General features: G+C 42.3%; 1 protein-coding gene across 3 annotated transcripts in view; it reads left to right on the top strand.

Moving 5' to 3' along the window:
* Positions 1 to 20,956, top strand: part of EML4 (EMAP like 4) — a 401,831-nt gene that overhangs the window by 300,709 nt on the left and 80,166 nt on the right. For all 3 annotated transcript variants that reach the window (XM_033936381.1, XM_033936379.1, XM_033936380.1), the window contains 2 exons: positions 915 to 984; positions 11,751 to 11,861. In XM_033936381.1, the coding sequence (XP_033792272.1) occupies positions 915 to 984; positions 11,751 to 11,861 (181 nt within the window). The remainder of the gene's footprint in view (positions 1 to 914; positions 985 to 11,750; positions 11,862 to 20,956) is intronic.

Here is a 20,956-nt window from a genome sequence, read left to right as displayed (position 1 = left end):
CTCAGTTGCAAGTGTGATATAAACAGTGTGTGAAGCTGTTGTGCTGTTTTATAGACCAGACTCAGAGCAGCTAGCAAATCTTTCTGTTCTGGGTATGTTTGAATTATAGCATATCTATATTCCTATTATTAGTTTTCTAACTGATTCCAGTGAGATTTTCTTACTTGTCCTGAAAGATGAATCTCAAATTTTCCAGTAGCACACAGAAAGATTTAAAAAGTTCCAGCTATGTTCTATATCAGTGTCTCGCAAGTGTTATTTTTTTTTTTTTGGGGGGGTGGGATAGCTTCGGCACACTAATGGAGCTAATATTTTTCATGGCACACCAAAAAAGAGGACACGTGGCCCTGCCCTGCTGTTACCCAGCCCCGTCCCCCACATGAACTTCGTCTTGTCTTCCCTAAGCTCGGGGCTAAATCAAGAGGGCCTCCGAGCATGTGCGGATGTCAACGCAATGATGTCGCACGCTTGCACACAACCTCATTACGTCAGTGTTCATGCATGTTCAAAGGCCTCCCAGACGCAACCCTGAGCTCTTTTGCTGACAAACATTTATGGGGGTGGGGGGGTGTAAGTTGGTTTATTAGGGAACATTTGTGTGCTATGATGGTTTCCTTCATTATCGTGGCCCTAATATCCTCGAATATGCCTGTGAAAAAAGTGTACTGAGCACATCACTCAATATTTGAATATTTATTCATATTTTAGAAATTAATTTTTATTATAATTTGTATTATTTAAGGAATATCAAAATAAATTAAAATACATAATAGGGCATTATTTTGTGATATTAAGGAACTGAATGCTAGATATTGAACTATTTCCCATTATTAGAAATAATGGTTTTTTTTATCATCATTTACTGGAACCTGGTCAGTCTGACTTGCTGTATTATTGATGATCCTTTTTCCTAGTCTTGCAGTTCATCCAGATAAGATCAGGATGGCCACGGGGCAGATTGCAGGTGTGGATAAAGATGGACGGGTAAGCATGCTGGCGGCGTTACTTGTGAAATAATAACTGGTATAAATGGTGGCTGTTGACGAATGGAGGTTTTCTGTCTGTACAAAAAAAAAAGGCACTGCATATTTGCACACAGCTTTCTCTCACTCAAATGCGGAATTTGCTAATCAAGTATGAAGGCCCAAAGGCCAACATTCCTGTTCCTGACAAGCCTGCAGCCTCCTCTATCCACCACCCCCTACCAGAATATTTATTTTAAAAGATTATATGCGGCGCAATCTAAAAAAAATCCTTGGCTGATTCCAAAAGAAACATGCATAATATAATTATAACATTATCACATATATCTCATCTAATCTAAATTGACACTTCTAACTTACATAAGGCCAAACACTGGCATAGTAAGTGGGATGGGGGGGTGGTCCGCTCTGGACACCCCCCCCTTTTACTAAAGTGCGCTATGCTTTTTAGCGCGCAGTAAATATTAGCGTTTGCTAAACACGCGCTAGATGCTGACGCGTGCATGTTATCCTATGGACGCGTTAGCGGTTAACGCACGCGTTGATTTAGCGCGTGCTAAATTCGTGTTAAAACGCTTAGCACACCTTAATTAAAGAGGGCCACAATCTTTGTAAAAAGCGCAGGCACCCACCCTCCTCTCTGTCCCCCCCCCCCATGTGCGTGTTCCCCTTCCCTCGTACCTCTAATTTTTTCTGCATGAGCAGCATTACAAACTTTGCTGCCCGTGTCAGTGTCGCCTCTCTCTGATGTCGCTTCCAGGCCCCGCGACACGACGCGGACAGCAAGTTCGTGCTGTTGCTCTCGCCTGGAAAATGATAAAGGTACGGTGGAAGGGAAGAGGGGTGCGTGCGCAGCAGGGGGGGGGAAGCGGGGGAGGGGCACCACCACCTTGGGGCACCACATACCCTCGCTATGCCACTAGGGCTAAATTCTGTGCCCACTGGAACAGCGCTTAGCTCAATTCTGTGAAAGGTATGTGCACCTTTTAGAATTGTCCATAACTTTTAGGACGTACACATTTAGGCCAAGGAAAACAGGCGCCTAACTTGTCCATGTATCAGGTATATTATATAACCGCCTTGGGTGAATCCATTTATAAATCTCAATAAATAAATAAATCTGACCATGCCCCCCTTTCAGATTCGCACACTAGAATTGGCGCACAGCACTTTACAGGCTATGCTGACCAAATTGTGTTTGCAAATTTTAATTAGTTCCAATTAGCATCAGTTGTGAAATGTTAACTGCCAGTTATCAGTGCCAGTTAGGCTTGTTAAACAATTAAGTTGTGTGCACAAACACTTCTCCCTCCGTATTCGCTGTGATAGGGGAATACATAAAAACCGTGAATAACTTTTTCATATGTTATTCTCTGTTTTCTATTAAAAACCATCGTGAATATGGTGAAACCGCGAATAACATGGTGGGAGACCTGGCCAGTTCCTGAAGGAGAGGCAAAACACGGTGAGGAAAGTGCCGGGAATCAGCGATTTTCTCTGTAAACGCTTGGACTCGGCGATTTTATCTATGCAAGCTGATGTAATTGGGGGAGAGGAGTCAGCAAGCTAAAAACCGTGAATAATCGAAACCGCGATTGCGGAAACCGCAAATACGGAGGGAGAAGTGTATACAGAATTTGGGGGTTAATCCCTATAAAGGTCCACAGTGGCTTACAGCTGCTAAGAGTGTTCTTCTACATCAGTCTCTAATCTAAGACTTTGCTCAGGTTTATTATCAATTTATATTTCTTTACCCAGCATGCATTCCTTTACCATAGCGTGGATTTTAGTGCCGGTCATGGTGGTAACAGTTCCAGCGCTCATAGGAATTCTATGAGCATTGGAACTATTACCGTCGTGGCCGGTGCGAAAAACTACGCTACAGTTTGGTAAAAGTGGGGGTTAGTCTTCCAGCATAATACATTTTTCAAACAGGTTTTCAAACCCTTCCAAAATAACATACAATAAGTTGATTTTATGTTATGTATGCTTTCTGTGGAAACCGTCTAGATATAGACCAGGGGTGCCCAACACGTCGATCGCGATCGACAGGTCGCTCGCTCAGGCGACCCCAGTCGATCGCAGAGCGGGTTCCCTTCTTCCCTTCTCTTTTTTCCCCTCCTGACTGGCCTGCTCCTGAATTCTGCTGCTGCCTCCGCTGCTCAACATTAAAAAAATACAAAAAAAAAAAAACCGGCTTGGAGAATTTATGCTCCGGGGGCTAACGTGTGCTTATACCGGCTTCCCTTCTCTTCCCTCTGAAACCGGAAGTTATGTCCGGGGGGGGGGGAGAGAGAAGGGAAGCCGGCACGCACATATTAGAGCCCCATTCGCGGGCTAAAGCGGGAGACAGGTCAGTGAAGCTTGCGATTTGCTCTTCTTGCTGCCAGGTCCTGCCTACTTTCTGTTTCCTCAAAGGCAGGACCCGGCAGCATTTCTCCCAATAGGTCGATCTTGGGCCGATCAGCCTTCCTCTCCCCGACGTCAATTCTGCCGTCGGAGAGGAAGTTCTGGCCAGCGGAACTTCCTCTCCGACGGGAAAATTGACGTCGGGGAGAGGAATGCTGATGGGCCCGAAGCAAGGAGAGCTTGGCCGGCGGCGGGCTGCTTTGGGAGCCTGTTATCCGATGGCAGCGGCAGTGGCAGTGGCTTGGGGGAGGGCAGGGAGGGAGAAAGAGGGCAGGCAGGGAGACGGAAGGAAAGAAGAGAAACAGAAAAAAAGAAAGGGGGCATGAAGAGAGAAAGAAAGAGAGGGCAGGGAGAGAAGAAGAAAACGTTGGGGGGGGGAATGAGGTCAGGAGGAGAGGAAGCATACAGGCTAAAAGAAGGGAAGAAAGATTGGATGCACAGTCAGAAGAAGAAAGTGCAACCAGAGACTCATGAAATCACCAGACAAGGTAGGAAAAATGATTTTATTTTAAATTTAGTGATCAAAATGTGTCTGAATTTATATCTGCTCTCTATATTTTACAATATGGTCCCCTTTTACTAAACCGCAATACAGGTTTTTAGCGCAGGGAGCCTTTGAGCGTCGAGAGCAGCGCTGGGCATTCAGCGCAGCTCCGTGCGCTAAAACTGCTATCGTGGTTTAGTAAAAAGGGAGGGGGTGGGTATTTGTCTATTTTTGTATGGTTGTTACAGTGCATAGAGTCATCTGCTTTGACCTCTTTGAAAAAACCCCGGAATAGGAATGATAATTAACAATTCTATGCTTACAGTGTGCGTTGTGTTTTTTTAAAATTTTATTGTTGGTAGATCATTTTGACTTGGTTATTTTAGAAGTAGCTCGCAAGACCAAAAAGTGTGGGCACCCCTGATATAGACGGTATATAAATTAAATAAATAAATATAAGAATATTGATTCTTTAAAGTATAAGGCAATGTATTCCAGATTTGACCAGGTTGATAGGAAAATGAATTTTCAAAGAGCTTTTTAAATCTAATTCCTATAAAAGATGGACCAATTAGGTCCATTCATTGTGAAGTACGACTGGAACTTATTCTAAGTGAAAAAGAGATCAAATAAACAGCCTGTAATGAGGTTAACCCAGTGTTTCTCAACTCAGTCCTAGAGTACCCCCTTGCTAGTCAGGTGTTCAGGCTATCCACAATGAATATGCATGAAAGAAATTTCCTTATAATGGAGACAATGTATGCAAATCAAATTTGTGCATATTCATTGTGGATAGCCTGAAAACCTGACTAGCAAGGGGGTATTCCAGGACTGAGTTGAGAAACACTGGGTTAAACCATTAAAAAATCTTTAAAATAATACAACAAGATTTGAATATAATACACGCTTGAAGTAGCAGCCAATGCAATTCCCTCAATATCAGTGAAGCATGAGTGAATTTACCTTGTATAATAATCATTCGAGCTGCTGTATTTTGTAGCAGTTGGCTAATTCCTTAATTATAACTACATGCCCTGATATAAAACAGTACAGTAGGCCAGTTGAGATAAAAGTAAGCTCTGAACCAATTGCCTAAAATGATGATTATGAAAATAAACTCTCATGGTTCTCAGTTGTTTTAGTTTGAAAAAAATTTTCCTGAACAAACTGTCAACTCGTATCTCAAAAGAGAAAGTTGAATCCAAGGTTATTCCCAATATGCTGGAAGATATTTCTACCATTAGATATTTTTTATGATTAATTTATATCACACTGAGAAGATGTTCAGTTTGGTTTGTAAACCAAAGAACATTGGTTTTAGTTGCATTCAGCATTAGCTTAAATAAAATGACCCGGTTCTTAGGTTTTCCTGTGCGCATAGATATTTTAGATTGAGTATATCTCAAATGATTAGTTACAAATATCAAATATAACAAAACAAATTAACAGGTATCCGTGCTATGCACAGTTTTCAAAATTATTCCGCTTCATGAATGCACTCTAGACTAGGACAGTTCTCAAAGCCTTTTTAAACATCCCTAAACAAGAAGGGCGATATATTCCAAAGTTTTGGTCCTGCTACCTATAAAGTGGAATACATAATAGTAAATCCAGATGTCAAGGTATGATCCATTTAGATACGCTAGGTATTTCTCTGCCCTTGATGGCCTACCGTCCAAATTTTGTACTTGAGGCAGTGGAGGGTTAAGTTGCCTTTCGTGAATGAGGGAAATCCAGCTATTTGAGTTATGGGAACCTACAAGGTTTGGCAAGCTTTTACAATATGTTTGCCAAGCTCAGCGTGAGTCTCTGCTTTGAACAGGCTCATACACAGCAAGCAATTAGATTGAGCAGTAGGAATTTGAATCGCTAATTTAGCTTTGCTGAGTTGAAGTAATCAAGGTAAATAATGGTTGTACATTGGTTTGGCTTTCAACTTCCCGAACAAAGAGAACCGTGCACTACAACATGCAGAGAAAATGTTACCGTACAGTAAAGTGATATTTGCAGGGCAATGCACAAGATGTTCTAGCATGCCCACTAAACCGTGGTGTGCAGATAATATGCATGCTAACACATAAATTATAATGTCCGGTCATAATTTCTGTTTGAGCTTTATATAGCTTGTCACCACTATAAAAAATAACCAATATCTGTGAAATGAAAGATGCTCATTCCTCTCTTCCTCTTAACATTCGTCATTTCAAAACCATGAGTCCAACACATAGGCCCCGAAAGGACCCCAAAGGAGGACAGTAAAGTAGTGTTCCAAGAGATTGAAAAAAAAATGGATGCCTATGTTGTTTGTGTTTTGTCTTGTACACCTTTTTATGTATTATGAACAGTATCCTTTATCCATTTATTCCTAATATATGGATTGAGGGTGAGTAAGTGTCCCAAGTTTCCAAGTTTATCCCGAATATTTAGATAGTTTACAGCAGGTTAATAAAGAAAAAAATAAAATATAATCTAAAACATGAAAAGGGGAGGCAAACAGACATGACTGACAAAAGTCCAGGAAGGAAGTTGGGGGAGGGAGATAAGGTTACAATAAAAATTTGCTTTAGAAAAGGGTGTCAGGGAGGGAAAGTACAGTAGATGAGGGAATCTCTTTGTCTGATGGAGTGAGATGGCTAACCTGTATTGAATTAATACAAAAGGCTATTCGTTGACTGGACTATAATTATAGCTTCAATATACACCACACCCAGTCATTATAATCAATAATAGTCCAAAAAGACCAAATATTTATTATTTTCGACTTTTCATGATCCTCAGAGGGCTAAAGAGCCCGTTAGTTCATGTGAATCAGATCACAGAACCCGTTCGTCATAGGATCAACAATTTGTTTGTTTTATAAGTTTTATATGTTTTTTTAACCTGTATTAAAAGCATCTCAAAAAAGAAGTTTTTAGATTAGATTTGAATACCACTAAAGAAGATTCAAGTCTGAGTTCATTGGGCATTGCATTCCATAGAGTCGGAACCATGACGGAAAAGGTAGATTCACAGGTATTATAGAAAATTCACAAATGGGGGATATAATAAGAAGATTTTGAGAGTTGGATCAAGTCTTTTCTACAATAAAGTTGTGTAGAGAGTGGATATTGTGTAAGCAATCAAGGCACAACAATGGAGTCGTGAGGATGAGATGTGAATAATTCAGCCACAGGTCTAAAGTTCAAAGTTCACTTTATTGATAGAAGTACTGCGAACACTCAATAAAGTGAACTTTGAACTTTATCCCCTTGGCTGAATTATTGCCATCTCATCCTCACGACTCCTTTGTTGTGCCTTGATTGTCTCATCATTGAGGCCTCCTTGGGCTTACTTCTTGGTGTAAGAAATCAATGCATGCATGCCGTTTGCTGTATACACTGTACTGTATATCAGGTTTTGGAGGCTCTGCCTTGTTATCTGATTGGGATATAAGAACATAAGAATTTGCCTCCGCCGGGTCAGACCAGAGGTCCATCCCGCCCAGCGGTCTGCTCCCGCGGCGGCCCTCCAGGTCTATCACCTGTGCTGTGGTCCCTGTCTATTCCTATAACTTACCTCAACTCCTATCTGTACCCCTCAATCCCCTTATCGTCTAGGAACCTATCCAAACCTCAGTTATTTGTGCATTGCCTATAGTATCTAGTGGAAACATCTGGTGAAAGTGCTCTCCTCCATTCCACCAACTGTATTTATTTATTGTGATTTATTAATTGACTTGATGTAACTACTGTGGTTTGAAATGCCCCAGAGGATAGAGTGTGTAACAAGTTCAACAGTTTGACAAACCCAGGTATGGCATGAGACCTGGTTGGTTGAGGATGAATGTTGGCTTTTAACTTTTCATATAGGGCTGTAATGGCCACTAGGCCTAAACAGTACATGTGAATTACTTCTTCTGGCAGTTCTAGTAGAGTGCTTATGGGCCTACAGATCCACAAACACTGCCATCTTGCTCTCCTTTATTCTTCTGTCATCTTTCTGCCTAGGCCTCTGGTTTCACCTGCTGCTAAATGACCTCTCCTCTTCTGTCTTGTGCATGCCCTTTTTGTCTCTCTCCTCCCCTCTGTCTCTCACCTGTCATCTTCACTTATGTAACAACTCCAGCAATCACATTGCCACCATTGAACAAATAATTCCTTCAAGTAGGCAGTCTTTTTGTATACAATGCAAACTCATAAGTTAGCTGGTTCTAAGTGGGTTTTAAATTTTTGACCTTAACAAGCATGTAATAAATAGCACTTGGAGAAAAATGTATAAAGATGGTAGGTCCTACAAGCTGTGGTCCTAATTTTACTTTTCTATTGAAAATTTACATGCATGTATGAACACTGCGGCCAAGTTGATCTTCGCAAAACGCAAATCTGATCATGTCTCCCCACTTCTGTCCAAACTTCACTGGCTCCCAGTGATTTCCAGAGTTCATTTCAAATGTACCTGCCTGGCTTTTAAGATCATTCACGGCATCCTCGCCCCCCCCCCCCCCCCCATCCCACTATCTTATAACTCCTGAATTCCTGACTCCACCAGGCCCACCTAAAAACATAAACTATCCTTCCCCTCTCTACATGGTATTATCTATGCGGGTAAACTGGGAAAATCCCTACTTTTCAAAACAATCTTACTGTCCCACTACAGAACCTGAACTCCCTCCAATTATCCCGTAAGTACCTGAAAACTTGGCTTTTCACAAAAATATAATTTTCTCTTCCCCCCTTTACGCAACCCCAACCCTTTATTCTGCTCTTCCTATATTTAAGTTCTTGTAAACCGTGCCAAGCTCTACATCTGTGGAGAAGATGCGGTATATAAACTTAAGGTTTAATTTAGTTTAGTTTAGGATGTGCACACAAATATTTTCAGAGTATGTTCTGTGCACGCTGACCCCCAAGTTCTATATAAGGTGACTAAAGTTTGGCATGCAAATTTGGCTGCATGGCCAAATTGCTTGCAACTTGTTTAATGAGCCAATCAACAATAATTGACCACTAGCAAGCAATTGTTGGAGCTAATTGGAATTTATACATACAACATTGTAAATGTATTCTATAAACAGATTCATCAGATTCCTGTATTATTATCCTTTTGTAAGTGCTTGAAGGTTTATTATTTTCAGGAAGCCTTTGGTAGTGTATAGGGGACATATTACATGTTTGTTTGTTATTACTCTTTTAAGAGATTTATAAGAGAACGTTTTGGAATGTTTTTTGTTAATGTGCATTTTTTTTTACACCATATACAGAATCTCACCCTAAGCATTTAAAGAGCAATTTTATAATTTGAGTACCCATATTATGTATCCCTTCCGCATAAATGTCTAGAATAATAACACTTATGCTCATAAATGTACACTTGACCATGAAAGTACCAGCAGGGCACCTAAACAGATTTCAGGTTTATTTTTAAATTTGATATACCACCTTATTAAAATTCAAAGTGGTTTTACATAATATAAAAGCAAAGTATAATAAGAACGTACATTAAAAACAAATTACAAACAATGCTAAAAACAATCAATGCACTGACAAACATTAACTTACCGATACAAGATGGAGAAGGGCAGAAATACAGTTTGTATAAAGAGAAAGAGAAGGGAAGAGGGACCAGAACAAAATATAAATAGTATGGAATAATGTAAAATAAGCTAAAATGATTAAAAAATGGCAAGGAACAGATTTCCATTACCGTCCTTAGAAGGACTATTGTACACCAAATGCGTCTTTAACAAGAAAGGCCTTCAAGTTACTTTTAAATATATGCAGGGATGTAATTTCTCTTATATAATTTGGAGCTGAATTCCAGATGGTGGGGGCTGTAACAGAAAAGATGCTAGTGCGCATAGTGTTAATGTATCTTAAAGAGGGGAAGGATAGCAAGTTTTGATTAGATGAACGAAATGTACGATGGGGGATATGGGGGATTAATATCCTGTTAATAAAATCAGGTTGGCTGGAAGTTTTGGTCTTGTAAGTCAGCAGCATTATTTTATAGGAAATTCGATGATCTATAGGAAGCCAGTGAGCATTGATCAAAAGAGGTGTGACATGATCGTATTTACATGCTTTTGAAATAATTTTAATGGTAGTATTTTGAATAATTTGAAGATGTTTTCTTTCTTTCTTAGTGATTCCTTTGTATAGTGCATTACTGTAATCCAAGCATGAAATAACGAGCGAATGGAATGAATAAGAATATTTAATGATGATTGATCTAATAGGGTGGCAAGAGATCTAATCATTCAAAGACGGTAGAAACATTTCTTAACTACTGAGCTTATTTACATGGTGCATAAATGCAAGAACTCCCAGATATGTGTGTAACCTACAGAATACTATAAGTTATGCATGTCCTACTGCATTTACATGCCTACAGGCGCACCAGGCTAGGTCGATGGCTGGTGTAACTGCCAGCATGCAAATTTTATGCATTCTGATACCTAGTTATGCCAGTATTCTATAATGGAACCCTGGGTGCCCTAGTTCCACTACAGAATAGGCTTCTATTGAGTGTCTTTGGGACCGCTAAACGGAGACGCCCAGTTGTAGAATTTCACCTTAGGGCCAGATTCAGTAAATGGGGCTCAAATTTAGGTGCCGAGGAAAATCCATGCTAAACGCTTTCCATAAAAGGCACTTAGGGCTTGATTCTTGAAACGTGCGTCTTGATTGCAGGCAACGGTAGGCCATCTGCCATCTGGCAACCAATCGGGACACATGTTGGCTTTTTTTTTTTAAAGTGTCTGAGGCAGGTCATCTACATTGTAGGCCTCTGTAGCACATCTACAGAGATGCGTACCCACGCTGAAGAATGCCCAAGGTGGTGCGTGGGTGTGGTTTCGCCCAGATGTGGCCTTGGCCAGGCTTAAAGTGTCAGTACGCATCTCTGTAGATGCAAGCCTTAATTGTAGGACTGCAAATTTTGAATAGGACGCTGATGCGTGATTGACACAGGATCGGTGGCTGCTTCTTATATGGCCGCTGATATTGGCATCTTATACAGAATCAGGCCCTTAGGGCAGATTCCTTTGCCCAATTTTGGGCATGAGAACTTATAAGAACATAAGTAATGCCTCCGCTGGGTCAGACCTGAGGTCCATCGCGCCCGCGGCCCAACAGGTCCAGGGCCTGTGTAGTGATCTTCTATCTATACCCCTCTATCCCTTTTTCCATCAGGAAATTGTCCAATCCTTTCTTAAACCCCAGTACCATACTCTGCCCTATTACGTCCTACTGAAACCTTATGTAAATCCGTATGTGCAAGTTGGGCACGTAACCCCAGTATTTTATAACACTGTTACTTGATTCCACAAGTGCCTCTGACCCTTTCATGCCCCCTATGGGGTTGTACAGAAGAGACAATTTAGGCGTGCAGTGTTATAGAATAGCACAAATCCACATTAATACCGATTGATAACTGATTGTTGACACCTTGTTAACCCATCAATTTGTGTGTGCATCTGTGCTGTGTGTCCAAATTTGGGGGTTAGTGCATAGTATGCAATTTTGTGCATCGGTCTTCAGTGCATAAGGCTCAGAAACCTTCTTGTGGTGGTTGTTGCATCGGCAGTGAGTAGGTTCATTCTTTCCATTGGGAATGGCATAAGCTCTGTTGTCAAGTAAGTGGCCAGGAGCATCCAGTTCTCCTAAACTTATGTTGTAGTGTATCATTTATTTTTATTGTGTAATGATTGATACTCTTTGTGAAGCAAAACTGCATTTTCAAGGGATAAGTTGGGCTTTATAAAGAAGGGCTTGGGGCAAAATAACTTATTAGTGCATGTGATGAAATTAACTTGGGTTTAATAAGGAGTGTTTTATTCTGTGGCATGTATAAATATTTTAGCTTCTAATAACTTTCATATCATTTTTTATTCCTAGCCTTTACATCCTCATGTCAGAGTATGGGACTCTGTCAGCCTTTCAACGATTCAGGTTATCGGCCTTGGGACCTTTGAGCGTGGAGTTGGATGTCTGGATTTTTCAAAGGCGGTAAGAAATTCTCTTTTTGTTTTCATGTTTATTAAAACGTGCTATACCAGCTTTTCGCTATATACGCCATCAAATAATAGGAAGGTTGAGGCGAGCACTGCAAAGCCATTCAAGTAAGAAAGCTTAAGGCACAGTTCTACTGGGTACACAAATTTGTCACCTATATGCAGCGCACCGATTGCTAATTCTATAACAGCGACTGGGCACCCAGATTTTTATAGAAAATGTAAGACGACATCTACATACCTACATATAGGCATGCCAAATGCACATCCCTAACTGCAGCACTCTGGCATGTAACTTATATTATTTTGTAAGTTAGAGCATAAATATTGGATAATCCCTTACCACCCCACCCCATGCATGCCCCTCTTGCATTTACATACTGAGGATTTAGTTCAGTGTGACTAGAACTGCATTTAGCACGAATCAATAAAAGGTACACACATAAGAACATAAGATTTGCTGCTTCTGGGTCAGACCAGTGGTCCATCGTGCCCAGCAGTCCGCTCACGCGGCGGCCCTTAGGTCAAAGACCAGTGCCCTATTTGAGACTAGCATTACCTGCGTATGTTCTGTTCCAGCAGGAACTTATCCAACCTTTTCTTGAAACCCTGAAGAGTGCTTTCCCCTATAACAGTCTCCGGAAGAGCATTCCAGATTTCTACCATTCTCTGGGTGAAGAAGAATTTCCTTACATTTGTACGGAATCTATCCCCTTTCAACTTTAGAGAGTGCCCTCTCGTTCTCTTTACCTTGGAGAGGGTGAACAATCTCTCTTTCTCTACTAAGACAATTCCCTTCAATATCTTGAATGTTTCGATCATGTCCCCTCTGTCTCCTCTTTTCAAGGGAGAAGAGACCCAGTTTCTCTAGCCTCTCATTGTACGGCAACTCCTCCAGTCCCTTAACCATTTTTGCCGTTCTTCTCTGGAACCTTTCGAGTAGTACTATGTCCTTTTTCATGTATGGCGACCAGTGTTGGACGCAGTATTCCAGGTGGGGGCACACCATGGCCCGGTACAACACATACCTTATAGAATTGCACTAAGCTCCGATGCATCACATAACTTTTAGTTGTACCCATTTAGGCCAGGGAAAACCAGACATATATCCTTGCACCTAACTTGTGCATTCATCAGATGTATTCTATAACGGTAGACATAAATTCTAGGAAAGACTGACTCTTTGATCTGAGGTAGACAAGTACAATAACTTATTGTACACCTACTGGAATCATCTGGAATGTATAAAACATGTTTCTTCCATTTACCCTTTAACCTGCCTTTTAGCAAAAGACTACTGAAAGCGGTTTTTAATATATCCCCCAAATTGTCCCAGGTACATCAGATAGATTGTGAGCCCGCTGGGACGGCGGGAAAATTCTTGAGTACCTGAATAAATTCATATAAACCGTTCTGAGCTCCCTTGGGATAACAGTATAGAAAAGTGAATAAATAGTAGTGTGAAAAGTTTCAGCCTCTGATATCAGAGCTGGTACTGTGATGTCATAGGCATTGGTGGAATGAAGCATTAAGAGCCAAACTTATTAGTTATGTCACAATGGCTTGATTGTCTTATACTTGGCTCACTTTTACTATATTATGATTTCTAGAGTGGCACAGTGGTTAAAGTTACAGCCTCAGCACCCTGCTGACCCACACTGCTCTTTGTGACCCTGGGCAAGTCACTTAATCCCCCTTTGCCCCAGGTACATTAAATAGATTGTAAGCCCGCCGAGACAGACAGGGAAAAATGCTCGAGTACTTGAAAAATTCATGTAAACCATTCTAAGCTCCCCTGTGAGAACGGTATAGAAAATTAAATGAATAAATAAATAAAATACAATTCATTAAATTTATGCAAAATTACAAAAAGCTTCTGCATTGCTGAGAGTTTGTGAACTCTCTAGAATGGTCTAAGTGTTAGTACAAATTAGATTAAATCCCACTGAATAAATAACTCAGACAAATGGTTGTAAGTTGAATATTTATTAATCTGTCTGTATCTTCATGTAAAAAAAAAAAGTATGTGAACCCTTTGTTCTAATAACTGTTGGTACCTCCCAGAGCTGCAGTGACTTCAACTGAATGTTTTCTGAAACTGTTGTTCTCCCTGTCACATTGCCGTTAAGCAATGTTGGCCCAATCTTCCATATAGAATTGGCTGTGGGAGATTGAAGGCTTTTTTGCAGATTGGTCAAGGAGCATCTGGAATAATGTTCTCTGGGCAGGAGACAAAAAGTGTATCTGAATTCAAGAAAGCTTGGTACAAGTACACTGAATCTCTTTGGGAGTGGAAGGGATAGTAGATGGCGTGGATAGGCAGACTACATAGGCCATAAGGTCTTTATCTGCCTTCGTTTTTCTGTGTTTCTAACTTAACTAAGATATTGCCTGTTAATGCTTGGACACGTTCAAAATTACCTTATGATTATATATCTCACTTTTTCCCAATAAATTCTTGAAGGATAGTGTTAGTCAATGATATTTTTTATTGATTTACAATATTACAGAATGTGTCATTTTTAAGCTTCTTTACGGAATATTCAGCACTCTGGTCCCTTTATATTGGAATACCCTTAGATCTTGCTATTCGAGGAATGCACAGAGATATAAACTACTGTTCCCATCCTTTAAAGGAATTAAATCGGCCGGGAAACTTAGTCAATCTTTCGCTTACAAACTGGTAGAAACTTGGAACGGGCTTCCTGACTCTATCAGATTGATAGGTCAGTTACAACAATTTCGTAAAATCCTAAAAACTTTATTATTTACACAATATCTGAACAGTATACCTAAAGATTCCATGAACTGATAACTCTACAATACTTATTTCCTCTTATGCCCTTTAATTGCTTATAAACTGAGTTGAGCTCCGTTGGGAGATGACCCGGTATATAAATCGAAGACTAGACTAGATTAGATTGGAGTGTATAGTGTGCATATGGTGTGCCACAGGCAAAGATTTTTTTTGTTGCTTTTTTGAGGGGGAGGGGGGATTTCCCACAAATAGTGCTATCAGTTATTGAAAAGAGATTCCTGGTAGGCATGTAATAATTTTGATTACAAATGTAAACTGTGATCCATTAATGGCCTTAATCACAACCCGAAAAAAAAGCCCAAAGAGGTCTCAACGACGAGACAATCAACCCTAAATTTAAACTCCATTTTTTGCTTTTAAATTACTGGCACTTACCCAGATAAGTGTATACTGACACACACACGGACATTTTCAGAAGGACATCCAAGTCGGAATAGTCACGGCCACATCAGAATGTCCAAAATATACATCCATCTCTCAGGTATTTTCAAACTAGAAAAACAACAAGGTTTCTTGTTTGAAAAAAATACATTAGGCAGACGTCCAACATGAGCGGCTGTTTTATAAACTGTAATATCCAAATTATGAATGGCGGAAAACAAGTGACCTGCATGGCAGCATTCTTACAAAATGGACACGCAGACATCTGTGCAGAGCAGGGGGAAGTCTAGTGGTTACGCCAGTGTATCACAAACTGTGTGCTGCTGCAACACACTGGGGATGAGAAGAAGTGCCGGCTGACTGCCTACGTGATGTTCCTCTCTCGGCACATCCTGTAGGCAATCGGCTGGCGCCAGTGCCTCGCCTTCTCTCCAGCCCTTTTCCTTGCTGGCACTCCCCATTGCCGGTGCAGGGCTCGTTTAAGGGTCTTTGCGCATGCACAGACGTCATTACGGTGACGTTGCACACTTCTGGGTGTCTCGAGCTGCGGACACTAGGTTTAGTGTGCTGCGGCTCAAGAAAGAAATGCAACTGAATGAGTCCAAATGAAACTGAACGAGTCCAAAACAAAACTGCTCTGGCACGGCCCAAAATTAGAACTACCCACCCTCATTTCACTACCTTCTGGCGCCACACCGCAGCTTGAGTTCTCAAGCAAAGTTCTAGGCATCATCATAGACTCTTCTTTTTCCTTCAATGACCATCTTAACTCCTTGCTAAAGTCATGCTTTTTTAGCCTCCACATGCTCAGGAAAGTGAGATCCTGCTTCCAACAACATCATTTTGCCGTCCTAGTACAATCTATCATCCTCTCCAGACTAGACTACTGTAATTCCATCTATTTAAGTCTAACCAAAAAAAGTCTTCAAAGACTTCAGCGAATTCAGAACACTGCGGCCAAGCTAATCTTCGCAAAAAGCAAATTTGATCACGTTTCCCCACTTCTGTCCAAGCTTCACTGGCTTCTAGTAATTTCCAGGGTTCATTTTAAATGCACCTGCCTAGCTTTTAAGATCCTACAGGGCATTCTCCCTCCCCTAATACCACTCTCTTGGAATTCCTTGAGTCTTGATACCACCAGATCCTCCCCAAAACTTAAACCATCCTTCCCCTCGCTAAAAGGTATCCTCTATGCGAGAAAATTAGGGAAATCTCTCTTCTTCAGAATCACTGAGCTTTGGAATAACCTTTACTGCCCCACTTCGGAACCTGGGCTCCTTCCAACTATTCTGAAAGCATCTGAAAACTAGACTATTCACAAAAATGTAATGCTCTCTTCCCCCCTACTCATTCTCCAACCTCACTAAGAAGTTCCTTCCTTATATTAAGCTCTTGTAAACCATGCCGAGCTCTATAATTATGGATATGATGCGGTATATAAACTTAAGGTTTAGATTACCGTATTTTCGCGGATATAACGCGCGCGTTATACGCGATTTTACCTACCGCGCATACCCCTCGCGCGTTATATGCCTGAGCGCGGTATAGAAAAGTTTTTAAACATAGTTCCCACCCCGCCCGACGCCCGATTCACCCCCCCAGCAGGACCGCTCGCACCCCCACCCCGAACGACCGCTCGCACGCGCTCCCACCCGCACCCGCATCCACGATCGGAGCAAGAGGGAGCCCAAGCCCTCTTGCCCGGCCGACTCCCCGACGTCCGATACATCCCCCCCCCCCGAAGGACCGCCGACTTCCCGACAATATCGGGCCAGGAGGGAGCCCAAACCCTCCTGGCCACGGCGACCCCCTACCCCCACCCCGCACTACATTACGGGCAGGAGGGATCCCAGGCCCTCCTGCCCTCGACGCAAACCCCCCTCCCTCCAACGACCGCCCCCCCCCAAGAACCTCCGACCGCCCCCCCAGCCAACCCGCGACCCCCCTGGCCGACCCCCACGACCCCCCCACCCCCCTTCCCCGTACCTTTGGAAGTTGGCCGGACAGACGGGAGCCAAACCCGCCTGTCCGGCAGGCAGCCAACGAAGGAATGAGGCCGGATTGGCCCATCCGTCCTAAAGCTCCGCCTACTGGTGGGGCCTAAGGCGCGTGGGCCAATCAGAATAGGCCCTGGAGCCTTAGGTCCCACCTGGGGGCGCGGCCTGAGACACATGGTCGGGTTTGGCCCATGTGCCTCAGGCCGCGCCCCCAGGTGGGACCTAAGGCTCCAGGGCCTATTCTGATTGGCCCACGCGCCTTAGGCCCCACCAGTAGGCGGAGCTTTAGGACGGATGGGCCAATCCGGCCTCATTCCTTCGTTGGCTGCCTGCCGGACAGGCGGGTTTGGCTCCCATCTGTCCGGCCAACTTCCAAAGGTACGGGGAAGGGGGGTGGGGGGGTCGGGGGGGTCGGCCAGGGGGGTCGCGGGTCGGCTGGGGGGGCAGTCGGAGGTTCTTGGGGGGGGCGGTCGTTGGAGGGAGGGGGGTTTGCGTCGAGGGCAGGAGGGCCTGGGATCCCTCCTGCCCGTAATGTAGTGCGGGGTGGGGTTAGGGGGTCGCCGTGGCCAGGAGGGTTTGGGCTCCCTCCTGGCCCGATATTGTTGGGGAGTCGGCGGTCCTTCGGGGTGAGGGTGCGAGTGGTCCTGCCGGGGGGGGGGGGGTGTATCGGACGTCGGGGGGGGGGGCATCAGGCTTTCAGGATGGGGACAGACCTTCAAGGGGGGACAGGACTTCAAGGGGGGACAGTGCACGGAAGTCAGGGGGGGTGAACGGAGAGTCGGGACAGCGCACGGAAAGTCAGGGCGGGCGAAAGGAGCGTCGGGCATCATGCGCGTTATATGCCTGAGCGCGGTATAGAAAAGTTTTGGTACATATCATCGTGATTTCTGCGCGCTATACCCCTGTGCGCGTTTTACACAGGTGCGCGTTATATCCGCGAAAATACGGTAGATTAGATTAGAGACACTGGGTTACACGTACGTGGTGGACTATCCAAGGGAACAAGGTTCAAATCCCATTTTAACTCTTTATGTTGTAATTGTGAGCCCTCCAGAAACAGAAAAATACCTACGGCACCTGAATGTACACCATGTCGATAGCTTTCAAACTTGCATGTGTCTCATATATTTAGGCACCGTAGGTACACAGTAACTAAAGAGAGCTAAAGTGGTATTTGAACCCTGGTCCCTTGATTTATAGTCTACTGCACTACCACTAGGGCAGTGTCTCTCAAATTGTATGCCCCAAACAGATTCTGGGTGGGCCACTAGAGATTCCAGAATTTTACTTTATTTTTACAAATTCTGTTGCGTGCACAAGAGTCTGTTAATGTTATGGGCATCTATGTAAGTAAGGATACAATCACCCAGACAAGCATCATTCTTTTACGTGATTGATCCTGGAAAACTAATGGCAAATATTTTTATTTTTTATGCAGTATTTATCCTAACTTGAGCAACAAAGTAATCAAGGCTTTATTTGAATCTTCTTGTCTTTGTGAACTTGGATTTTCAGCTCTGACAAATTAATTTGAAAAAAAAAGAGAATAACTGCAGATGGTGGTTGATGAAATGTGTTTGCTTGTCAACTATTAAGCCGCATTTTGAGTTAATTTGCACTCAAAAACAAGCACATCCATTGCATTGATTAGCAATTCTATTCTATCTACTTTAGTTTCACTGTTACAATTACTCATACATAGCTTAAAGAACTTTAAATAAATAACTCTCAAATTTAATTTTTTATTGGTTTTGCAATTTTATAATTTCAATTTATAATGTGTTGTGAAAAACATTTGCTCCATTTAGGGGTCCTTTTACTAAGGTGTGCTAGCCGTTATAGCACACGCTAAATAGTGTGTGCTAAACGCTAACGCATTCATTATATCCTATGGACGCATTAGCATTTAGCACATGCTAAACCGGCTAGCACGCCTTAGTAAAAAGACCCCGTAGTGTGCCACAAAAAACATTTGCTCCGTTTAGTGTGCTGGAGCAAAAAAAAAATTTGAGAGACACTGCACTAGGGTATTCCTCAGACTTGCTTCTTGCTTTGCTAAGAATGCCCGTAATGCCTGAACTGTCATAGAGCCTGGTTTCCCCTTTTCGTATCACTTTCAGGGAAGAGGGAGGGGGACAGCAGCCATACTGGGATTAAGCAGAGTCGTGCTTTAATCCCTCCAGTAATCAGCTGCTCAACCAGAGCACCTTTTTTGTACCCTGGACGTGAGTGACTAAAGCAGGTATAAATGAAAAAATCCTCCTTTTTTGACTTGAACATTTCTTCCCATTTGGTAATCACTGTTGGATGTCCCAAGCATAATAGTCTCACATGTGAGTGACATCATCCACGGGACCCACTATGGACACTACTACCAAATGCACTGTCACTTTAAATATTTAGGCAGTACCCATACCACGCACGTGTCGGTGCTTTCCCGCCAGACATCAGTTTGCGGGACCATCAGTTCTTCGTTTTCCACGGAGCTCGGAAGATGTGTCATCGGTTTTCTCTTTAACGCATCAAGCTTTTGCCTTCCCGTAATTATTTTTCAGTTGTTTCCTCATAATTTCTTGTTTTTATTGAGTTCTAGTAATTTGCCCAACTTTGCTTCATTTTTGTCCTGGGAGCGTCGACCATTTTCAGCATCCTAGTTACTCGACCTCTCCAGGACATTGAGCCCTTTGACTTAGCATCAGCTGTTTTTTCCTCCATGTCAGAGAATGTACTAAGTGGCTTTAAAAAATGTTCTTGATTTAATTGGACTAAACCAAAAAATAGACAAAAAGCTCTACAAACAGATATCAGCAGATAAACATCAAAAGTAGAGTTGTAGATCATCAATAGCAGTAACATTCTTCAATAAAATTAATAATGTCGACCATTTATAGTAAATAACTGTAAATCCTGGCTATAAATTATCAAAAAGATGGAAAAAGACCTCATACACCCTTCAAATCATGTTCGACAGCTGAAGCTGATTAAGTGAATGGGTCACTTTGTAATCATAGGTCATTAAAAAAATCCTTTGCACATCATAAAATGACTGAACTATGGACTCCTTTTACGAAGCTGCGTTAGCGGCTTTATCGCACACGACTTTTTATCAAGCGCTAGCTGAAAAATTACCGCCTGCTCAAGAGGAGGTGGTAGCGGCTAGCGCGGCAGCAGTTTAGCGCGCGCTATTACGCGCATTAAACAGCTAACGCGGCTTCATAAAAGGAGCCCTATGTGATCTGTTGATTTGGTCTTTTGTTCAGCCATTTTATGATGTGCAAAGAGGGTTTTTTAATGACCTATGATTGCAAAGTAACTCATTCACTTGATCAGCTTCAGCTGTCTAACTTGATTTAATTGGACCATTTTAGGCTCTGAAACACTTAATTGGTGTATCCAGTGTCTGGGCCTTGAACATTGGGATAGTCGTTATGACTTCTGTCTCCATGTGCACTGAAAACCCGAAAATGTCAGCTTGAAAAACTTTTCGGTACATAATATAACATAACTTTATTCTTCTATACCACCATAATCAATTGACTTCTTGGCGGTTTACAAGGAAGAAGACTGGACAATCAGTGAATTACAAATAGTTAAAATACAACAATTTTCATAAATATACTCAATATCAGATTATCATGACAACAATATCCACATTTTAAGAAATAAATTTATCAAACAATGCTGACTTAATTTGTTTTCGAACTACACCATAAGACAGCATGGCTCCACTAATGCAATTGCCCAACCACGACTGCTGCTTACTTGCTTTCAGCATTGATATGGAGGCTTGGAACCCAACACCAGCCTTCTATGACTCGGGCCTCGACTTTGGCACCAAAATCATTGACACCACATCCAGAGTGTTGGGCATCAAGCTCCTTAAAGAGACTGGAC

This window comes from Geotrypetes seraphini, chromosome 3, assembly GCF_902459505.1.
Source record: "Geotrypetes seraphini chromosome 3, aGeoSer1.1, whole genome shotgun sequence".
Taxonomy (NCBI): domain Eukaryota; kingdom Metazoa; phylum Chordata; class Amphibia; order Gymnophiona; family Dermophiidae; genus Geotrypetes; species Geotrypetes seraphini.
The sequence above is the reverse complement of the archived record's forward strand: the minus strand, read 5'-3'. Positions and strand labels throughout refer to the sequence as shown.